This window comes from Thamnophis sirtalis, unplaced genomic scaffold, assembly GCF_051295495.1.
Source record: "Thamnophis sirtalis isolate CommonGarterSnake01/CBP01778 unplaced genomic scaffold, rThaSir2_p1.2 scaffold_6, whole genome shotgun sequence".
Taxonomy (NCBI): Eukaryota; Metazoa; Chordata; class Lepidosauria; order Squamata; family Natricidae; genus Thamnophis; species Thamnophis sirtalis.
This window is the reverse complement of record NW_028261386.1, coordinates 78,318,087-78,335,530: the sequence shown is the minus strand read 5'-3', so window position 1 is coordinate 78,335,530 and position 17,444 is coordinate 78,318,087. Positions and strand designations below refer to the sequence as shown.

Sequence of the window (17,444 nt, the reverse complement as noted above, 5' to 3'; positions counted from 1 at the left end):
ATAGCTAGAATTCTTTTTGTTTCTTTTTTGAAGCAAACTGTTTTCTAAAAAGAAAAAAGAAAAAAAGCTTGCTACATAGTGCTTTGAATGCCTGATATATGAAGGAAATAGTATCCTTCTGAATTAAGAAATGTAACCACATTATATGACACCATGCTTTGTGCTAGGATGTTCATCTGTAGTTCTTTATTTGCATCTAGTAAAGCAAATACAGTTGTGTTAATTAATAATTGTCCCATAATTAAATATGCTAAAAGGAGATCTGACATTGTCCTTTATTTCACAATGTAATAGACACTGTTACAGCCAGGAAGCATTACAGTGAATAAATTAGAATTCTGTATGTAAGGTAAAAAGTTTTAGAGGCAGGCTAATTTAGTTAATTAAAAGCCATGGACCCAGTCTACATAAAATGAAACCATACACTTCAGCAGAAGAATTCTAAGTTTATTTTAAATCTCCTGTGAAATCAATGTGACCTAGAAATGTTTGACTCTGCTCATTTTCCTACCAGCAGCTTATACTGCCTTCTAAATCATCCAACCATCATTCTGCCAAAATAACAAAATGGAGACAAGCTTTATATCACTTAATAATGGCTAGATGATGCTAGATGTTTAAACTATTCATGGGGAAATGGCCTCTGACTGGCCTTAGAAATACTGTGATCATTTGAAATTTTTCTAAAAAATCTGGATCTAAATATCTAGTAAGTGTTAATGTTTTATGTTCATGCCAAATGACTTTCCACATGTAGGGGCTTTATGAAATTGATAATCCAGTTTTGCAACCAGCTAGAATGTACAGACAGATGTTCTTGAGGCACATAATTACTCATTTTCTACAAATCGACAGGTTACAGTTATAAGTACGCCAGGTATGAAAACAGAAACTTAGAAATTCTATTAATGGAGGCACTGGAGCCAGCAGAAATTTTGGATTGAAGGAAATGGATTTTTTATTATTATTATTTTACTGGAACTGAATGATGAGTTGCGGAAGATAGCCCATTTCATCTTCTTCAAACACCTACAAAATTCCATAGGCTAGACACAAGGCAAGAGATAAAATTATTTACGTATTTACTGAATGATGTAAGAATAAGCTTCAGTGCCTGGATATGGATGGCAGGCTACATTCATCACCATGCAATGCTTCAGTCCTTTTTTTAGCATTTATACCATGGAACCAGGGGTGGAGTGGGCTAGGGGTTAAGACTCTGGGCTTGTTGACCAGAAGGTTGGCAGTTTGAGACCCAAGCACCACATGACAAGGTGAGCTCCCATTCTTACCCCAACTCCTGCCAATCTAACAGTTTGAAAGCATGCAAATGCAAGCAGATAAATAGGTACCACTTTGGTGAGGAAAAACAGCGTTCTCTGCGCCTCAGCATATAGTCATGGTGTTCACATGACCAGAGACATATCTTCAGACAGTGGTGTCTCCCTCAACTAAGAAACATAGATGAGCATCTCTCCCTAGAGTTGAATATGACAGGACAGGAAACCTTTAACTTTTTTAAAAATCATGGAGCACATAGTACTCTGCCACCACTGGCTTCATAGTCAACCCCACATCTAACATTGTTGCACCATTAGTGTAGGGGTGTGCAATAATTTTCAGGTCAAAAGCAACATAGGTCTTTGAGTGGAATAACCATCTTCTAAAAAGTGGACAAGGGTAGGTTAAAGTAGGCAAGATGAAAGCAATAATTAATTCTGATCTAATTTGATTTAAACTAAATCATAATCCAGTTTCTTTAATTGCAGATGGATTAGTATTCCTCATGTATTTAGTAATTGTCCCCTTTTTCTCCTTGCCTCCACCTGTAGCATAGAATCCCTTCTTTACATTATCACAGTCAAGACAGTTTTAGATTATTACTCTGCAAGTCTTTAAATAGTTGTCTAAAAATAGTCTTTAAAAAGCTAAATTCATCCTGAAAAAGAATACCATGTGCTAAGTTTTCAATGCCAAATGCATCGATTTTTCTAAGGGTTAAAATCAGTAAGAGAAATCCTTTTTTAGCTAAAGTTACAGGTCATGTTTGAGGAATTCTCCTACACATGATAATGATCAGGATAGTGTCATTGATGATAGAAAAAGAAGTCAATAAAGGAAATAAAATGAATGTGAAACTTTGGCAGATAGCAAATGGTTATTCTGATTATTTAAACATTTATTAAATGTTTTTAACCATATAGACATAATAGGGAAGTGGAATAAACAGGCATATGGAAAAAGAACTCTGCAATTTTCAATTTTCAAATCCAAGATTAATAAGTCAGGAAATCGTATTTAACTATATGTGTTTTTTATATATGAATTAGGAATTATGGTGAATAGTATTATGAAGTTACTGCCAGTTGTAGTTTCCTTATTTGCTTCACTAGTGGTGTGAAGGACTAGATTTCTTTTAATTCTAATTACAGCAGAACTGATTTGAATGTGAACGTTTGAATTATCTTGTTTTTCCGAGTTTCATTTTTTAATAGAGTGAAATTATTACTAGCCTCAGGCATCATCAGAAACTTGCCTTCTGAGATCCAAAGCTTATCTGAATTAATATGAAAACAATAACATTGGAAGTTTGGGCCCTTTGTTTTATAAATGAAATGCAGCATGTGGACGGAATGTATTGTTTGTGCCTGAACTAGTAGCCTTCATTCCTGTCTGTTGTGTGATAGCTTTAACGTCCTCCTTTGTCTATGTTGTATTAGTTTCTTACTACCATTTCCTGTCTCCCTCCCTTTCCCAACTTTCTTTTTGAAATGTATTTGCTTTAGAAATCAAGTTCCTCCAACACAACCGGGGAGAAGATCACCAAAATGTATGAGCTGGGAACTGAGCCAGAGCGGAAAGTTTGGGTGGATCGCTATCTCAACTTCATGGAAGAAAGGGGAACACCTGTAGCTGGTCTCCCTGCTGTTGGCAAGAAGCCACTGGATCTTTTTAGACTCTATATTTGTGTTAAGGAGATTGGTGGGTTAGCCCAGGTGAGTGATTGTGAGTGATGCCAGATTGTCATATGGCTTTAATCTTAACCTTGCAGGCAAAAGTAGAGACTATCCTTGAAATGCAACTTAACATTATTCTAATCTGCATATTTTCAAAGACTGAAGATCGGGTAAACATAGTGCAGAGAACCTCAGAATACAGAATGGCAAGCATATCAATTCAGAATTCAGAGTGCATAATCTCAAGAAAAGTGTTAAAATATATTAAAAAGATATGATTACCTTGGATCTCTTAATTTTCCAGTGTAACTATCCGCAACCTCCATCCCCCCAAATAACACTTTTCTGGTGGTACTAAATTCATTTTCATATTAAAAATGATGACAAGTCCCTGTAGATTTTTTTAGCAATTTTTTAAGGTTTGCCATTGCCTCCTTTCTGGGGCTGAGGGAGTGACTAGGCCAACATCACCCAGTTGGCTTTTTGCCTAAGACAGAATTAGAATTCATGGTCCCCTGAATTCTAACCAGTGCCTTAAATTGCTATTCCAAACTGGTTATGTTGACATTTTGCTGGGGTAGGGGGGGATGAGTATTGAATTGCATCTTCATGCATAATCAGTGAAATGAGACTGCTTATATAAATAACGCCTAATAAAATTTTGTACACCAATATGGAACATCTTGTAAATAATGACTGTTTTATACAAATGTGATTTCAAATACAGATATAGAAAGAAAAGCATATAGCTGTGTATGCAATAATTGAGAAAATATATAGGTGTATATTTGGTTAGATATTTTTTTTAACCATAACCGGGAAGTGAAAAAAATATGCTGCAATAGATCTACATAAAGGATGCATACAGTATTCATTTTTGGTCTTCATAAATCATCCAATTTTATTTAAGCAATTCTTAGAATTTTAGTGTCATGCATTACCAATAAAATTCATTTCATTCATTAGTATTTCCGCTGTAGATTTTTTTTTAATAAATTCATAATCCATCTTTTATTCTGCATAATGAGTGCTTGTCTCCCTTATAGAGGGCCTGGAGTTTTAGCCCCTGAACCAGAAATACGAGCTAAACAAATCTGGAGCTGCTTTTTTGAAGAAGTTTGAAAGATGTTAAAGCACTTCAATAATATCTTCATTATTGCCATTTAAAATTTATTTTTAAAAGTTGATTTAAAAAAAAATAACACTCAGACTGTATGTTTGTGTGTCAGAGGAACAAAGTATATAAAATAAATTTGATCACACTACACATCTCAAGCTCACTGAAAGCATAAAAAGTAGAGATGTAAATAGCAAAGCATTTTATATAGCCAAAGTAAGTTTTTTTAATGGTTTGGTAAGTGCAGATAATGTTTATGCATTATTAAGTGAGGGAATAATGGGCATTAGGGTTTTGTTTTGTTTTTGAAAGACATTACATGTAGATTTTTCCCTTTTCAGTTTTTTTATCAATCTACTTTGCTGCAATTCATTCAACCTATTTTATTTATTTGTGCATTTGTTCCTTCCTTCATTTCCTAGGTTAATAAAAATAAGAAGTGGCGTGAGCTGGCTACCAACCTAAACGTTGGCACTTCAAGCAGTGCAGCCAGTTCCTTGAAAAAACAATATATTCAATACCTCTTTGCCTTTGAATGCAAGATTGAACGAGGGGAGGAACCCCCTCCAGAAGTCTTCAGCACTGGAGATACTAAGAAACAAGCTAAGATTCAGCCGCCATCTCCTGGTAAGTTGAAGAACTACAGAAACAATCTTTTTAAAAAATTGCACAGGATATGGAGTTACTAAACAACTTAAATCTCATAAAAACATCTGCCATATGTAGATATTCCTAATTAATTTCTGGAGCTCATAAATGAGGGAGAGTAGTTCTTGATTACCTATGTCAACAGATCTCTTAAAGGATTTGCATATATTCATATTGACACGTGCAAATATCTCTGAAATCTGTACCGATATTCTACATGTTAAATTTAACTCCATTAATAACTATTAAAAATGTTTGCTACTAATTTTTAATGGAAGGAAAATGTACTCCACATTACCGAAGCGAAATAAGCCTGTATTTCCATTTTTATTTAACTTTTTTAGATCTGCAAAATTCTAATGGCATTGTTCCAGCAAATACTTTACAGCATATAGTAAATTATTTCTATGGACTTCTGTTGTTTTTACATTTTTTTATTCGTAACATTTTATTTTCATTGATTCTACATTTAATGTTGACAACAAATGTTTTACCATCAGTGATGAAGTTTGGGACAGTGGTTTTCTCAGCCGTTCTGGTATCACAGAAAACTCAGAAAGCATGTAGAGCTTTTCTTTGTTTGTTTGTTTTGGAGATAATAGAAATCTGAGAATAGAACTGTGGGCCGCATTAGAAAGAAGTGAAAGTAAGAGAAGCAGCAAATTGTAGATCAATAGCAATAGTACTTAGACTTATTTACTGCTTCACAGTGCTTTACAACCCCCTCTAAATGGTTTACAGAGTCAACATATTGCCCCCAACAATCTGGGTCCTCATTTTACCCACCTTGGAAGATTGGAAAGCTGAGTTCAACCTTGAGCTGGTGATAATTGAACTGCCAAACTGCATCCAGCAATCAGCAGAAGTAGCTTGCAGTACTGCATTCTAACCACTGTGCCACCACGGCTCCAACAAAAATAGGAAGACCAAACAGGGGTCATGGGAAAGTGAAATAATACATAATAGCCATTTAGAATATTTCAGAGTCGGTAACCTATTGAGAGAGATGTATGGAAAGAAAGAGAAAAAAATGAAAATTGCTAGTAGCTGCAAGACTGAGACACCCAAGAAAGGAAAGGAAGCATAATAAGGAGCCTACCATAGGCCATAAAATGTAGAATGTAAAAAATACATGCTAGAAGTATAAAGAGAGAGACTAAAATGATGGGGTATCTATAGATAGTCTATTGTAATATAATTCAATCAACCTACTATTTTATTTGGCCATTAAGGGCTCATTCAATTGTTCCTCCAATATGATATTATATACTAGCACTTGTGGACAGGAACATACAGTCAGTTTCCTTAAAAAGAATAGAAAAATAACACTGAGAAACAAACTGAAGAGTGCTTAGATCTCTTAGTTCTTTTGTCTGACAAGGTGATCGTACTTCAACAAAAAATACTTCACTTATAGGCAGCAATGGAAAATTCCCAAACTAAACAATTATTCATAAAATTGGATTTTATTCATTCTGGAATTAATATTACTGTGGATGCTGTTGCCTTAGGAAAATACTTAAGTATGTTCTGTGTGTATGTACACACCCACCTATAAATATATATTTGCCAACTGAGAGCAATATTTATTTCTTATAATGAAGTAGGCTTCAGTCCAAGAAAGTTTATGTCACAAAATAAAGCTATCAGCCTTTAAAATATTACTTTCCAGAGATGAAAGCTATTTTTCCAGCAGAAATACTAGAAAAACATTTGCTGTAGATAACTTGCCTTTTGTTGCAATGGAAGTAACCACAGGAAATATGCTGAGGAGTGAAACAGCAAACTTAAAATACTGGGATAAATTGAATAGCAACTCCATTGCTGTAATATCTCTCTGAAAGCCCTATCGTGTCAACGATGGTGCTGGAACAGTTTAGTTTAGATGGATATTCCGTAAACAATAAGAATTAGTGTTAGGAATGATTTTCCATATAGTTGAACCAGTGTGCCAATATTTACTTTCCATCATAATTGTTTACACCTCGATACTCTCTTTAACAGCCTGAAGTAAACAGATTTCAAATGGAAAATCTAGCTTTACTTTGAGTAAATGGTAAAGCAGAGAAATGTCAGAGTTCATGGTGTAAACATTTAGCCCACATTTAAAGGTTTTATCAGTATCCTATTTAGCAAAAAAAAAAATATTTAGACCAAGTAGAAACTCCATTTTTAAAACAAAAACATGATTACATCTGGGAAAAATTTCACCAAATATGAGTAGTTGTTCATAGATTTTACTGCTGAGTTAGGGATTTTACAAAATATATAAGGCTTAGTCAGTCTCCTAATTTTCAACACTTGTTCTGTACAAGCAATTTATGGACACACCAATAGTGCAAAATATATGAAGAGAGTTAACAATGCATAATGGTGCTTGAAGAAAGGAAATAGAGAACTGTTAGTGTTTCAGCTTTCAGTTCTTTGAATCACAATTTATTCATAAAAAGTCAATTACTAAACAGAATTCTCTTCAGTATATACTGAAGGGGAGAAAGGAGTATGTTTACCAAATTATGTTTTCCACATTCTTCCTAACTTATTGATGGATCTATAATTGAATTTCACCTTACTGCATGCTAATTTGCAATGCTGAAAAAGCATCAGGACACAAAACAGCCACCATGGTGGCACTTTCCCATTCATAAATACCTGCCATTGTGGACATGACTCCATTCACAAAATCCCTGCTCAAAGAAAATAAACTTTCTCATGAAAAAGATTACAATGTAGAGGCAGAGAACAAGCTTCATGCTCTTTTGATGCTCTGTTTTTACTCTGTATCCATTTAATCAAAAGCAAACTGGGAATCTTCGGAAAAACATGCATGACAGACAAAGCACCCAAATATCCTTCACATTCAATAACAACACCAATAACAACAACAACAAACAGAAACAACAATAATTTCTTCGTTAGAACTTGAACTGTTAAGTTGTTACCAGTCCTAGGATGTGAATCAAAATGAAGATTAAATCTTAAGTAATAATGATAATTATGATAATTATGATAATAATAAATGTCAGTAAAACCAGCAAATGCTTTTTATGCAATGAGAAAGATGAAACAATGGGTGACTTTATCAGTGGCTGCAGCAAAATCTCACTGAATGATTAGCTACAATGTCATGGTTGATGCCAGAATTATACATTAGAAGCTTTGCCAGAGGTTTGGGTTCAAATGCAGCAAAAATTACTGTGAACACCAAAAGCTAAATTGACAAAGTTCTTGAAATTTAGCAAGTCAAAACCTTGTAGGTCTTTTGAATCCAAGCAGACAGATATCTGACCCACAACAAGCCTGACATCACTATGGAAAAGAAAAGTCTTGCATTGATATTGCAATACCAGGTGATGCAGAAATTGAAGAAAAAAAGTTAGAAATACCTCTATCTGCAAAATGAGGTTAAGCTATTGTGGAGGAAGAAATCATTGGCTGTACCGATAGTGATAGGAGCCCTTGGAGCAATACCGAAAGGGTGGCCTAGATACATGGAAATTTAAAAGTTAACATACCTGAATATTCAGACTTTGCAACAAAAAAAACTTATTTGGAACTGCTTATATACTTTAACAACTTAACAGCTTAATTAAGATGTACTAGAAGCAGGCATATTATTTTGCTTTTTTTGATCTTCCAATAAAATAACTTTGAAAAAAGTTAGGAACAGATTGAAAAAAGAAATAACATGGACACAGAGGCTGGTAAAGTCTCACATCATAAACGCCCCTGTAGTCACATAATCAACATTGGCAAACAGCATGAATTTCTAATGGTTGTGGTGTTTCAGGATTGTGTGATTATCATTTATGCCGTTCCCAGGAAGCCTCCAACAAGCAAAGTCAAGGGGGGGAGCCATTTTTGCTTAACAATTTTATGAATTGCTTAACAACAGTGATTCATTTAATGACTACAACAAAAAAGGCCATAAAATCACATGTAACTCACTTAACTACCACATCACTAACAAAGGTTCCGGTCCCAATATATTATTAGAAGTCAAATGTGCAAAACATGTTTCCATCCTTTGAAATTGTAGCAGTCTTGAGCTGGCTTCTTAATTCAGGCCAATTGTTTTTGCATTTCATTTCAACTGACTGAAGGAAAAGAGCCAATCCCCCCCCCCCCCCCCGCGCAAACATTTCTGTAATTCCAATGTTCTCAGCAGGCTTAGTTTAGAAACTTTGAGCCTCAGTTTATAGAGAGCCCAGGGTTTCCTTGGCAGCGGGAAACAAGGAGGGGAGTGTGAGCACAGAGGGCTAAGGCAGTCTTTTAATTAGTCAGTCTGTAACCAAAAACCCATCTATCTTTGCTGGCAGGTGGCTGACTGCATTTCTATTATTAGCTGACAGGTGATGTCACAAAATCTGGCAGGCAGCCAACTAGGGAATCCCCAGCGGAAGATAAACGAGGAAAGGGGCTGGGTTATAAACAAAGGTGCCCTTTGATTGACCTTCATTCGCAGTGGACATGTGATGTTTCTTAGAAAACCTCCCACCGCTTTTCCCTCCCTCCCCCCTTGTCAGAATTAGGGCACCGAGTTCACGCTGTGTAAATTATCTTCCCAGCATGGCGTCTGGCTGTTAAGACTGAAGTATGTGAATGTACTTAACCTTCAGTAACCTTTCCATTGTTTACTTTAGCTTATACATTTGTAGCTTCTGGCAAAAGGTAGGGATATCCTAGAGAGCATGTTAGGCCTCCTATTAATAGAGTTCCAAGAGGCTACAGTCATGTATTTATTTGTTTCTTCCAATTTGGGGGTGGGGGAGGAAGGGGGAATTGCTGGGCAATGGAAAAGCTTTCATTCACCCCCTGCTTCCCACCCTCCTCTTCCTTCTCTGGTATTATCAACTGGATAGTTGAGACAATATAAATAAAAAAGACAGAATGCAGTTGTGATTTGGAAATTGCTGTGGATTCTGTGCGAGCCTCAGGGAGCAGCGTACAACTGCACAGTAGTGTAGTCAATGAGTCCAATTGGATGCTTTTGAGATACGGTAGAATTAAGGTTCATCTATTGAGGAAACCTCAACTCATTCTTTCTATACCTAGATGTTAATCTTGTCAAACTATATATGCTCTATTCTAGTGGTAACTTTCAAGTATGGGATAGTTGACTCAGCCTTCCATCCTTCCGAGGTGGGTAAAATGAGGACCCAGATTGTTGTTGGGGGCAATATGCTGACTCTGTAAACCGCTTAGAGAGGGCTGAAAGCCCTATGAAGCGGTATATAAGTCTAACTGCTATTGCTATAGTTGTGCAACATAATGCTATTCTTTTCTTTAACAGAAGGGAGCTGCCAGAAGACCCAGGAAGGAAAATTAAAGACTAAAGCAGGAGTGTCCAACCTTGGCAACTTTTAAGACTTGTGAACTCAACTCCCAGAATTCCCCAGCCAGCAATTCTAAGAATTGAAGTCCACAGATCTTAAAGTTGCCAAGGTTGATCACCCCTGGACTAAAGTAACATATACTTTGAAGTTGCTACATTGATTACCAGTTGGCCTCCCAACTAATTTCAGAGTTGTGGTCATTACCTTTATAGCCTATACAGCACAACCGTGGGACTTATCAAACCACCCCTTGCCCAGTGACGTGTGTGACAGTTACCGTTGGTGAGGCAAGACTGCAGCAGCGGCGAGAAGCAACATCCCCGGCACTGTGTCCGACAGGCATCTCGCATTTATGGCGGACATAAACACGAGACGCCTGTCGGACACAGTGGCGGGGGTGTTGCTTCTCGCCGCCGTCGCGCTCCACCGCCTTGCCTCCCGCCTCCTCCGATGAACAATCCTGCTGCCCCGGCCTGCAGCCAGCCCACCCACCCCTCGCCCGACCTGCTCCCTGCCTGGACTTTTCGCTCTTCTCCTCCTCCTCGTCCCCGCTCGGTGCTGGGCTGGCTGCAGACCGGGGCATCAGGATTGTTTGTCGGAGGAGGCGGGGGGCAAGGCGGTGGAGCGCGATGGTGGCAAGAAGCATCTCAGATGGAGCCGGGACACCCGGGAGGCAAGCTGGCACTTCGGCATGCCTTTAAGTGCCGGCTTGCCTTCCGGGTGTCCTGGCTCCATCTGAGATGCTTCTCACCGCCGTCGCGTTCCACCGCCTTGCCCCCCCGCCTCCTCATATGAACAATCCTGCTGCCCCAGCCTGCAGCCAGCCCACCCACCCCCGCCCGACCTGCTCCCTGCCTGGACTCACCGCTCTCCTCCTCCTCCTCCTCCTCCTCCTCCTCCTCCTCCTCCTCCTCCTCCCCGCTCGGTGCTGGGCTTTAAAGGGTCTCCCCTCCCCAGCCAGCCAGCCCACCCAGCCAATTCCTCCCACCACCACCACTGTGTCCAACAGGCCAGGTGTCTCGCGTTTATGGCGGACATAAATGCGAGACGCCTGGCCTGTTGAAACACAGCGGCGAAAACGTCCCTGCCGCTTCCGTGCTCCGCCGCCTCGCCCCCCTGCCTCCTCCGACCCCACCGCTGTGAAGAAAGAAAGAAAAAACACACACACAAACCTCACAATAAAAAATTAAATATTTTATTAAATTACAAATTACAAATTAAATTACAATAAATTTGAATCCCCCCCTCCCTCCATCTGATCCACCTTTTCCAGCTGTGGAAACTCTCTCAACTCTCCTCTTGTCCGCCCAACGTAAGCGTGCTCAATGTAAGCGTGCTCATAAGGCATGATTCGCTGCTCCCCGATCAGGAGGCGGGAGAATCAGTGCCTCTTTTGCATATGAAAGTGTTCGGTTTTTAACTCCTCCTTAACTTTTAAAAGGCGAACAATTCCTTAGGCAAAAGAGGCCCCGAGTTCTCTGGCCTCCTCCCATAGTTAACACTGAGAGCAGACACCAAGCCACTGTGACTTTGAATCTGGTAGCAACTACCCTGGCTTTAATTATTTTTAAAAAATTATTTAAAATTCTTCTTTTCCCTCAGGAGACTGGTGAGGCCCTGCCTCCCCTGCCTCTAGTGACTGCACGTCCCTGCCCTTGCCAGAATTGTCTTTGCTATCTAGCTAGGTCATCTAGAGAGGACCTGATGCAGATCCCAGTTTTGTGAAGGGCCTGGGGCGTGCAGCAGACGACAGGTCTTCTCCCCATATCCTCCTCCCAAACGTATCCCCACACCAACCCTCCTAATATTTCATACACAAACTAAAGCACTTCTATTTCAGAATATATTTAGCATTTGGAAAGTTTAGTTTTATTGGTGCCTATCATATTTAGGTTTGGGATGATTTATTGTAATTGGTAATGGTTATTTGTACTGTTTCTTTTGACCTTTAGGATTGGGACAGCTTATAAATATTGTAAAGTAAATAAATAACTTTGCTTAATAACTTGTTATATACAAAGTGTGTAACATAATAGATCTTTTGTGGCAGACATTATATGATCCACAGCTCTTTTTTTCTAGCTGAAGCAGAAATTACTATTTTCACCATATTTTAGGGAGCAATTAGTGAACAGGATAAGTCAGTCATCAGAGGGGGGGGGGATCCCATATTTTAAGAGCTAATTTAGACATTTCATTGCTTGGGAGAAGATTACTCTATCAGCTTCATCATAAGTATTTATGAATCCACAGTGTATATATATTGGGATCCCCTCACATCAAGATATTAGAACAGTAACTTTGCCAAAGTTTCTCCTTTACAAGACCTTGTAAATATAAGGCCCATTGATTTATTTTGCTTGAGAAGCAGTCTGGAAGCAGTTCTAGGGAAATGATCCAACTTGAATTGAGTTTGTCTTGAGTTTGAAACCATCAATTCAGACAAACAATCTAATATAGTAAACAATACTTCCACTAACACTTGGCAGGGCAAGCCACTATATGTAAACAAGAGCTAATCTCAATTCCTGCAGCACTGAAGATGTTACCTAGTTGGGTAATAAAATGTCTGCAAGAACCTCAAAGACCACCCAGGATTCTATGGAAATGATCCAAGAACATTAACTTGGTGTTTCCGACTTTTCTGTTGTGGTCTGTGAATCTATTATTCTTACAAGTCAAGTATATTTTGAAAGGAGTTTAGAGTTTCAGATACAGGGAACCTGTACAATTCCATTATATCTGCCCTGTTGGTCATCAACTTGAAGAAGACCTGGACAAATTTTGCTTAAGCAGTATATAATGATTAATTCTTAGCCATAGCAGAATTTAATAAAATAAATCACATCTCATCTGGGAGGTATATTCAAATAAATAAAGATATTTCTTCTGTGCCTCAGTTTTCTTTCTACCCATGCAAGAATTCACACCTGATATTTTTTTTCCTCTTCCTTCTTTTTTAAAAAAATTCAGCTAACTCGGGTTCTCTTCAGGGTCCACAGACCCCTCAGTCTACAGGGAGCAATTCTATGACAGAAGTGCCAAGTGACCTCAAGCCTCCAACACCAGCGTCCACACCTCATGGACAGATGACACCTACACAGAGCAGCAGGTACTTTTCTTAGAGCCTTTCAGGATATTGGATCTGTGCTTTGGCAAGTGCAGTCACTGCCCCAAATCCAGACACCTTCTCTCTCTTTCAGGGATGTTGCATTTTCCTGTGACTCAAAATGCAACATGTTGTGGGAAATATTATTGGTATCTGGAAAATGAGTGTCACGGGCATTTCTTGGATGCTGCCCATGACATCATTGATGGTGAGTGGCAGTTACCCCATCTTTCTTTGCCACCATATTGTCAATCTCACCCTTCCCCCTGACCAGGAATGAAAAAAAGGAAAGTTATGGGATCTGAAAATGCAGAGGTTCAAACTGATGTGTGAAAAAGTTGCTTTTAATTTCAATTTCCTCAATACACACACAGACCCCAAACTCTTCAGTCTTTGGTTAGAGCTTCATTGATGGCAGAACTAAAACTGTAAAAAAGCTTTGCCTTAAGAGTAATTTCATGTGAGTTTGCAGGATGAAGTTTCTGCTTTTTCGCTGTAGAACTCTTTGTGTGTATGTATAGATATGTGTGCAACTGTGTCCAGATGCATGCATAAACAACCAGAAAAAATGGAGAAAATTAGCGAGCAATCCCAAGTAAACCATTATCATGGCTTAATCCTATTGTAGAGAACTAATTGGTAAATAGAACAAACTTCTATTTTTCCCTAAAAGGACTTCTCCATTATTTCCTGCAGCATCTGGCATTGAGAAAAAAAATGTCAGCCCCTCTCAGAAATAATTATTTGTGCACAATTTGAATTGTTTATCTACCAACACACAGGCACATTCATGTACAACCCTACTCACTGATTTTTAAAGTTGCCCATTGTTGTCCATGCGTGTTATTCCATACATACAAATGGGTATTTCTTTGGATATAAAATTTGGGGAATATTCAATGAACAGAGGCTGGATATGATCAGTGATCTGTCAACTAAATTTGAGAGGTTATCTGCTTATATTCATATATTTAATTGTGGTGCAATTAAAATGAATAAATTAACCATACAGTGCCTTTTCACAAGGCATAATATTCTTGATATAAATTAAGAAGTTCTGAAACCAAGAATTGACCTGTGATACATATAAATGATGGAAAGGGGTCACTATGTTGGGATGGTTAGACTGCTGTATTGAACTTAAGAAACTTTTGTTCAAATCCCAGCTCTGTTATGAAGTTTATTTTATGGGCCTTGGACAAATAGGTGTTCTCATATTCCACTCTGAACTTCTTGACTCAGGTAGAGAATGAGGTACTTGACCACTTGTTCTATATATTTTGAATATCTTATATATCCTATACTGTTAAGGCAACAGTGGTGATTTTCACAACAGTTTAACTTTCTGAACTCTATGGATCACCACCTGATCAGGCATTGCTCAACTATAACTGTGTCTCTATAACTCAAATACTTTCCTATGTTCTATCTCTTTAGAAATAGTTCAGTCAGTGTACATGATCCCTTTTCGGATATAAGTGATTCCACATACCCAAAGCGGAACTCTATGACTCCAAATGCACCCTATCAGCAATCAATGAATATGCCAGATATGATGGGAAGGATGCCCTATGAGCCAAACAAGGATCCTTTTGGTGGGATGAGAAAAGGTATTTTGTGTGCAGGAGGGGGCATGCACATAGACTCTATGTTTGTGTATTATCAGTTCCTAGATGGGATTCTCCATCTTTGTATTACAAAGGTATAAAAAATATTTTTGACACTTTGTTTTTGTCTGTGTTTCTGTCTCTCTGTCTTTCATAAGTAACTTTGCAAGTTAACAGATTAGTGCAGAGAACTTTTGCCAATAAGTTTAAGAAGTTCCTTTTATGATACAGAAAATTATATGGAAGAGTTTTAAAATTATATTGTTCGAATTATACCAATACTCTCAATTTAGGCCTATTACTTTTCTGTAAGTAACAGGATTTGGTAAACTCAGATTATATACAAGCCAGTTTAATAAGACATACAATTATACAACATATATTATTTTAGTTTAAATCTCAATGTACCGGTAATCACCAATTGTCATTGTCTTATTTCACTTAGATGAGATAGAACTGCTGTAGGAAGTTTACAGGAATAAATCAGCATGCTAAGTATAAAGGAATTTATGTAATGGTTTAAAAATGGGTCTGTACCCTATAATATTCTTGGGGAACACTTTTTTGACATGGAAGTAAGGATCTTTTGCAACAGTTCCACATTATGGGAACCTGTTCCAAGTGCTAGATTTTTAGATCTGGACAAACGTCTCAGCAATGTCTAAAATATATAGGGATTTGAGTTAAATAGATCATTTATATCATGACTTCTACTAATAAGATTCAAATCCCTTTAACAGTCATATGTGAAGATACATAAAAATACAAAAAAGTCATACTGAATCTTCAGCAGTATTTGTGGAGCAATGCTGTACTTTAAGCAAAATCCCGACTATAGCAGGACTCAATTATTTCAGAAAACCTGAACAAAAATGCCTCTCTAGAGTACCTTTCACAGCTAGATTCTGTTTATGTATGTACAGTATGTAGGCTGGTATCTGTATATACGTACAGCTACAACAACTATTTTACATTCACAAGAACCTTGTCGTATACTTCAAGATGAGAGATAATGACTAAATCATGATTTATACTAGGCAATATTCTGTATCTATGAAATCATTTATTACTTTTAAGTCCCAAGGAGATTTCCAAAGTGACTTCCAGTTAGAAATCTGAGAGCAGGAATAAATAATAGAGCAATAAAACAAGTAAATCAATAAAATAAGAGCAGCAGCATTTTTAGTGTTAAAGCAGAAATTTAAAATAAGCAAATCGAAAGCTGTGAAGAACTTAGGAAAAACATTTTTATTTAGTGCCCAGATTTACCAATCCTGGTCACTTACATATTTTTTTCTGCCAACATCAAAAACTGAAGAGATCTGTGTTTTATGTCACTTCCAGGAGGGAGAAAAACCTTACTTGTCGGTAGATTGATATTTTAGAAACACTCTATTATCTGGTGGTAATATTTATACATCTTCCTTTCCAAATTCACTACACAAATAGATATGGAGAAATATATTTCATTTGTGTAGGCTGATCTTAGAGAACAAAAATAGCTGTGATCACAATGCTAATATATTTGAGCCAGTGGAAATTTGTAGGTTAGTAGTAGACTCCTTTCTTGAGGGAAAAAAAAGCAGAAAACAAAAATTGCTTGAGATTTTTATTTGGATTTAAAATTATAAAATACAGTATGCTTAGAGTATCGATGTGGTCCCAGCTTTGTAAACCACAGTAAAATACACAGTAGCATTATAATAGCACTTGTTGCTGAAGTACGTATCTCCTCAGTTCTGATACTGTTTGTTGAATTATTCTGCTTCAGTTCTCTGAACATAAATGGTATTTAATAATTCTTAATAATATATCTTTCAAATAACATAGGTAACCCATATATTCTTTCTTTCTTTCTTTCTTTCTTTCTTTCTTTCATAGTGCCTGGAAATAGTGAACCCTTCATGGCCCCTGGACAAATGCCCAACAGTGGCATGCAGGATATGTACAGCCAGAGTCCCGCTGGAACCATTTCCAACATGGGCATAGGCCAACGCCAACAGTTTCCCTATGGAAGTGGTTATGACCGGAGGTGAGACTTCATCAACTTCAAAACACAGAGAAAAATGGTGAAAAGATTCTGCATTGTCACTGTCCTTCTAACAGACCATTTAGCTGAGCCATTTAATGCTCTTCAGAAAATCAGCAAGAGCAGAACCACTAATAGAGACTGAGTCTATTTTGAGTAGGAACTAATAAGTGAGTGTGTGCTGAACAAGGAGTTGCCTTGAGCTATATTTGATATATATTTTGCTTAATCAGATTTCAGCATTATTATTCAGTGTGTGTGTAAGTGTGTATGTTCGTGTATGTGTACGCTTAATGAACCAGCCACTGGGAAATTGCACCTTGTTCTGATGGTTTTGTGCTATCTGTTGTAGAGGAGTACGTTACAAAAATCTACGTAAACAAAGATTCTCATTTCCAGGATAGTCATTCCCAGCCTCAATAAAGTCAACAATACTTCCATTTGGATGCCTATCCTCATTCACATTGTGACCCAACACACATAACTGACACGGGGTTGGAAATCAATATCCTCTGGTATGCAGGCAAGCAATACATTCATCAATGTAGAAAGGGAAAACTGGTAGGTAACAGAGATATATTCCTTCCTATGCTCTCCCACACCCAGTTCAAAGTTAAGCCAATGGGAGAGATTAGTTCTGT

At 37.6% G+C, this 17,444-nt stretch overlaps 1 protein-coding gene across 10 annotated transcripts in view; it reads left to right on the top strand.

Annotated features, from left to right (window-relative positions):
* ARID1B (AT-rich interaction domain 1B) overlaps nucleotides 1–17,444 on the top strand; it is a 452,871-nt gene that overhangs the window by 422,756 nt on the left and 12,671 nt on the right. For all 10 annotated transcript variants that reach the window (XM_087718250.1, XM_087718248.1, XM_087718246.1 and 7 more), the window contains 5 exons: nucleotides 2,787–2,996; nucleotides 4,497–4,701; nucleotides 13,032–13,170; nucleotides 14,605–14,777; nucleotides 16,656–16,806. In XM_087718250.1, the coding sequence (XP_087574376.1) occupies nucleotides 2,787–2,996; nucleotides 4,497–4,701; nucleotides 13,032–13,170; nucleotides 14,605–14,777; nucleotides 16,656–16,806 (878 nt within the window). The remainder of the gene's footprint in view (nucleotides 1–2,786; nucleotides 2,997–4,496; nucleotides 4,702–13,031; nucleotides 13,171–14,604; nucleotides 14,778–16,655; nucleotides 16,807–17,444) is intronic.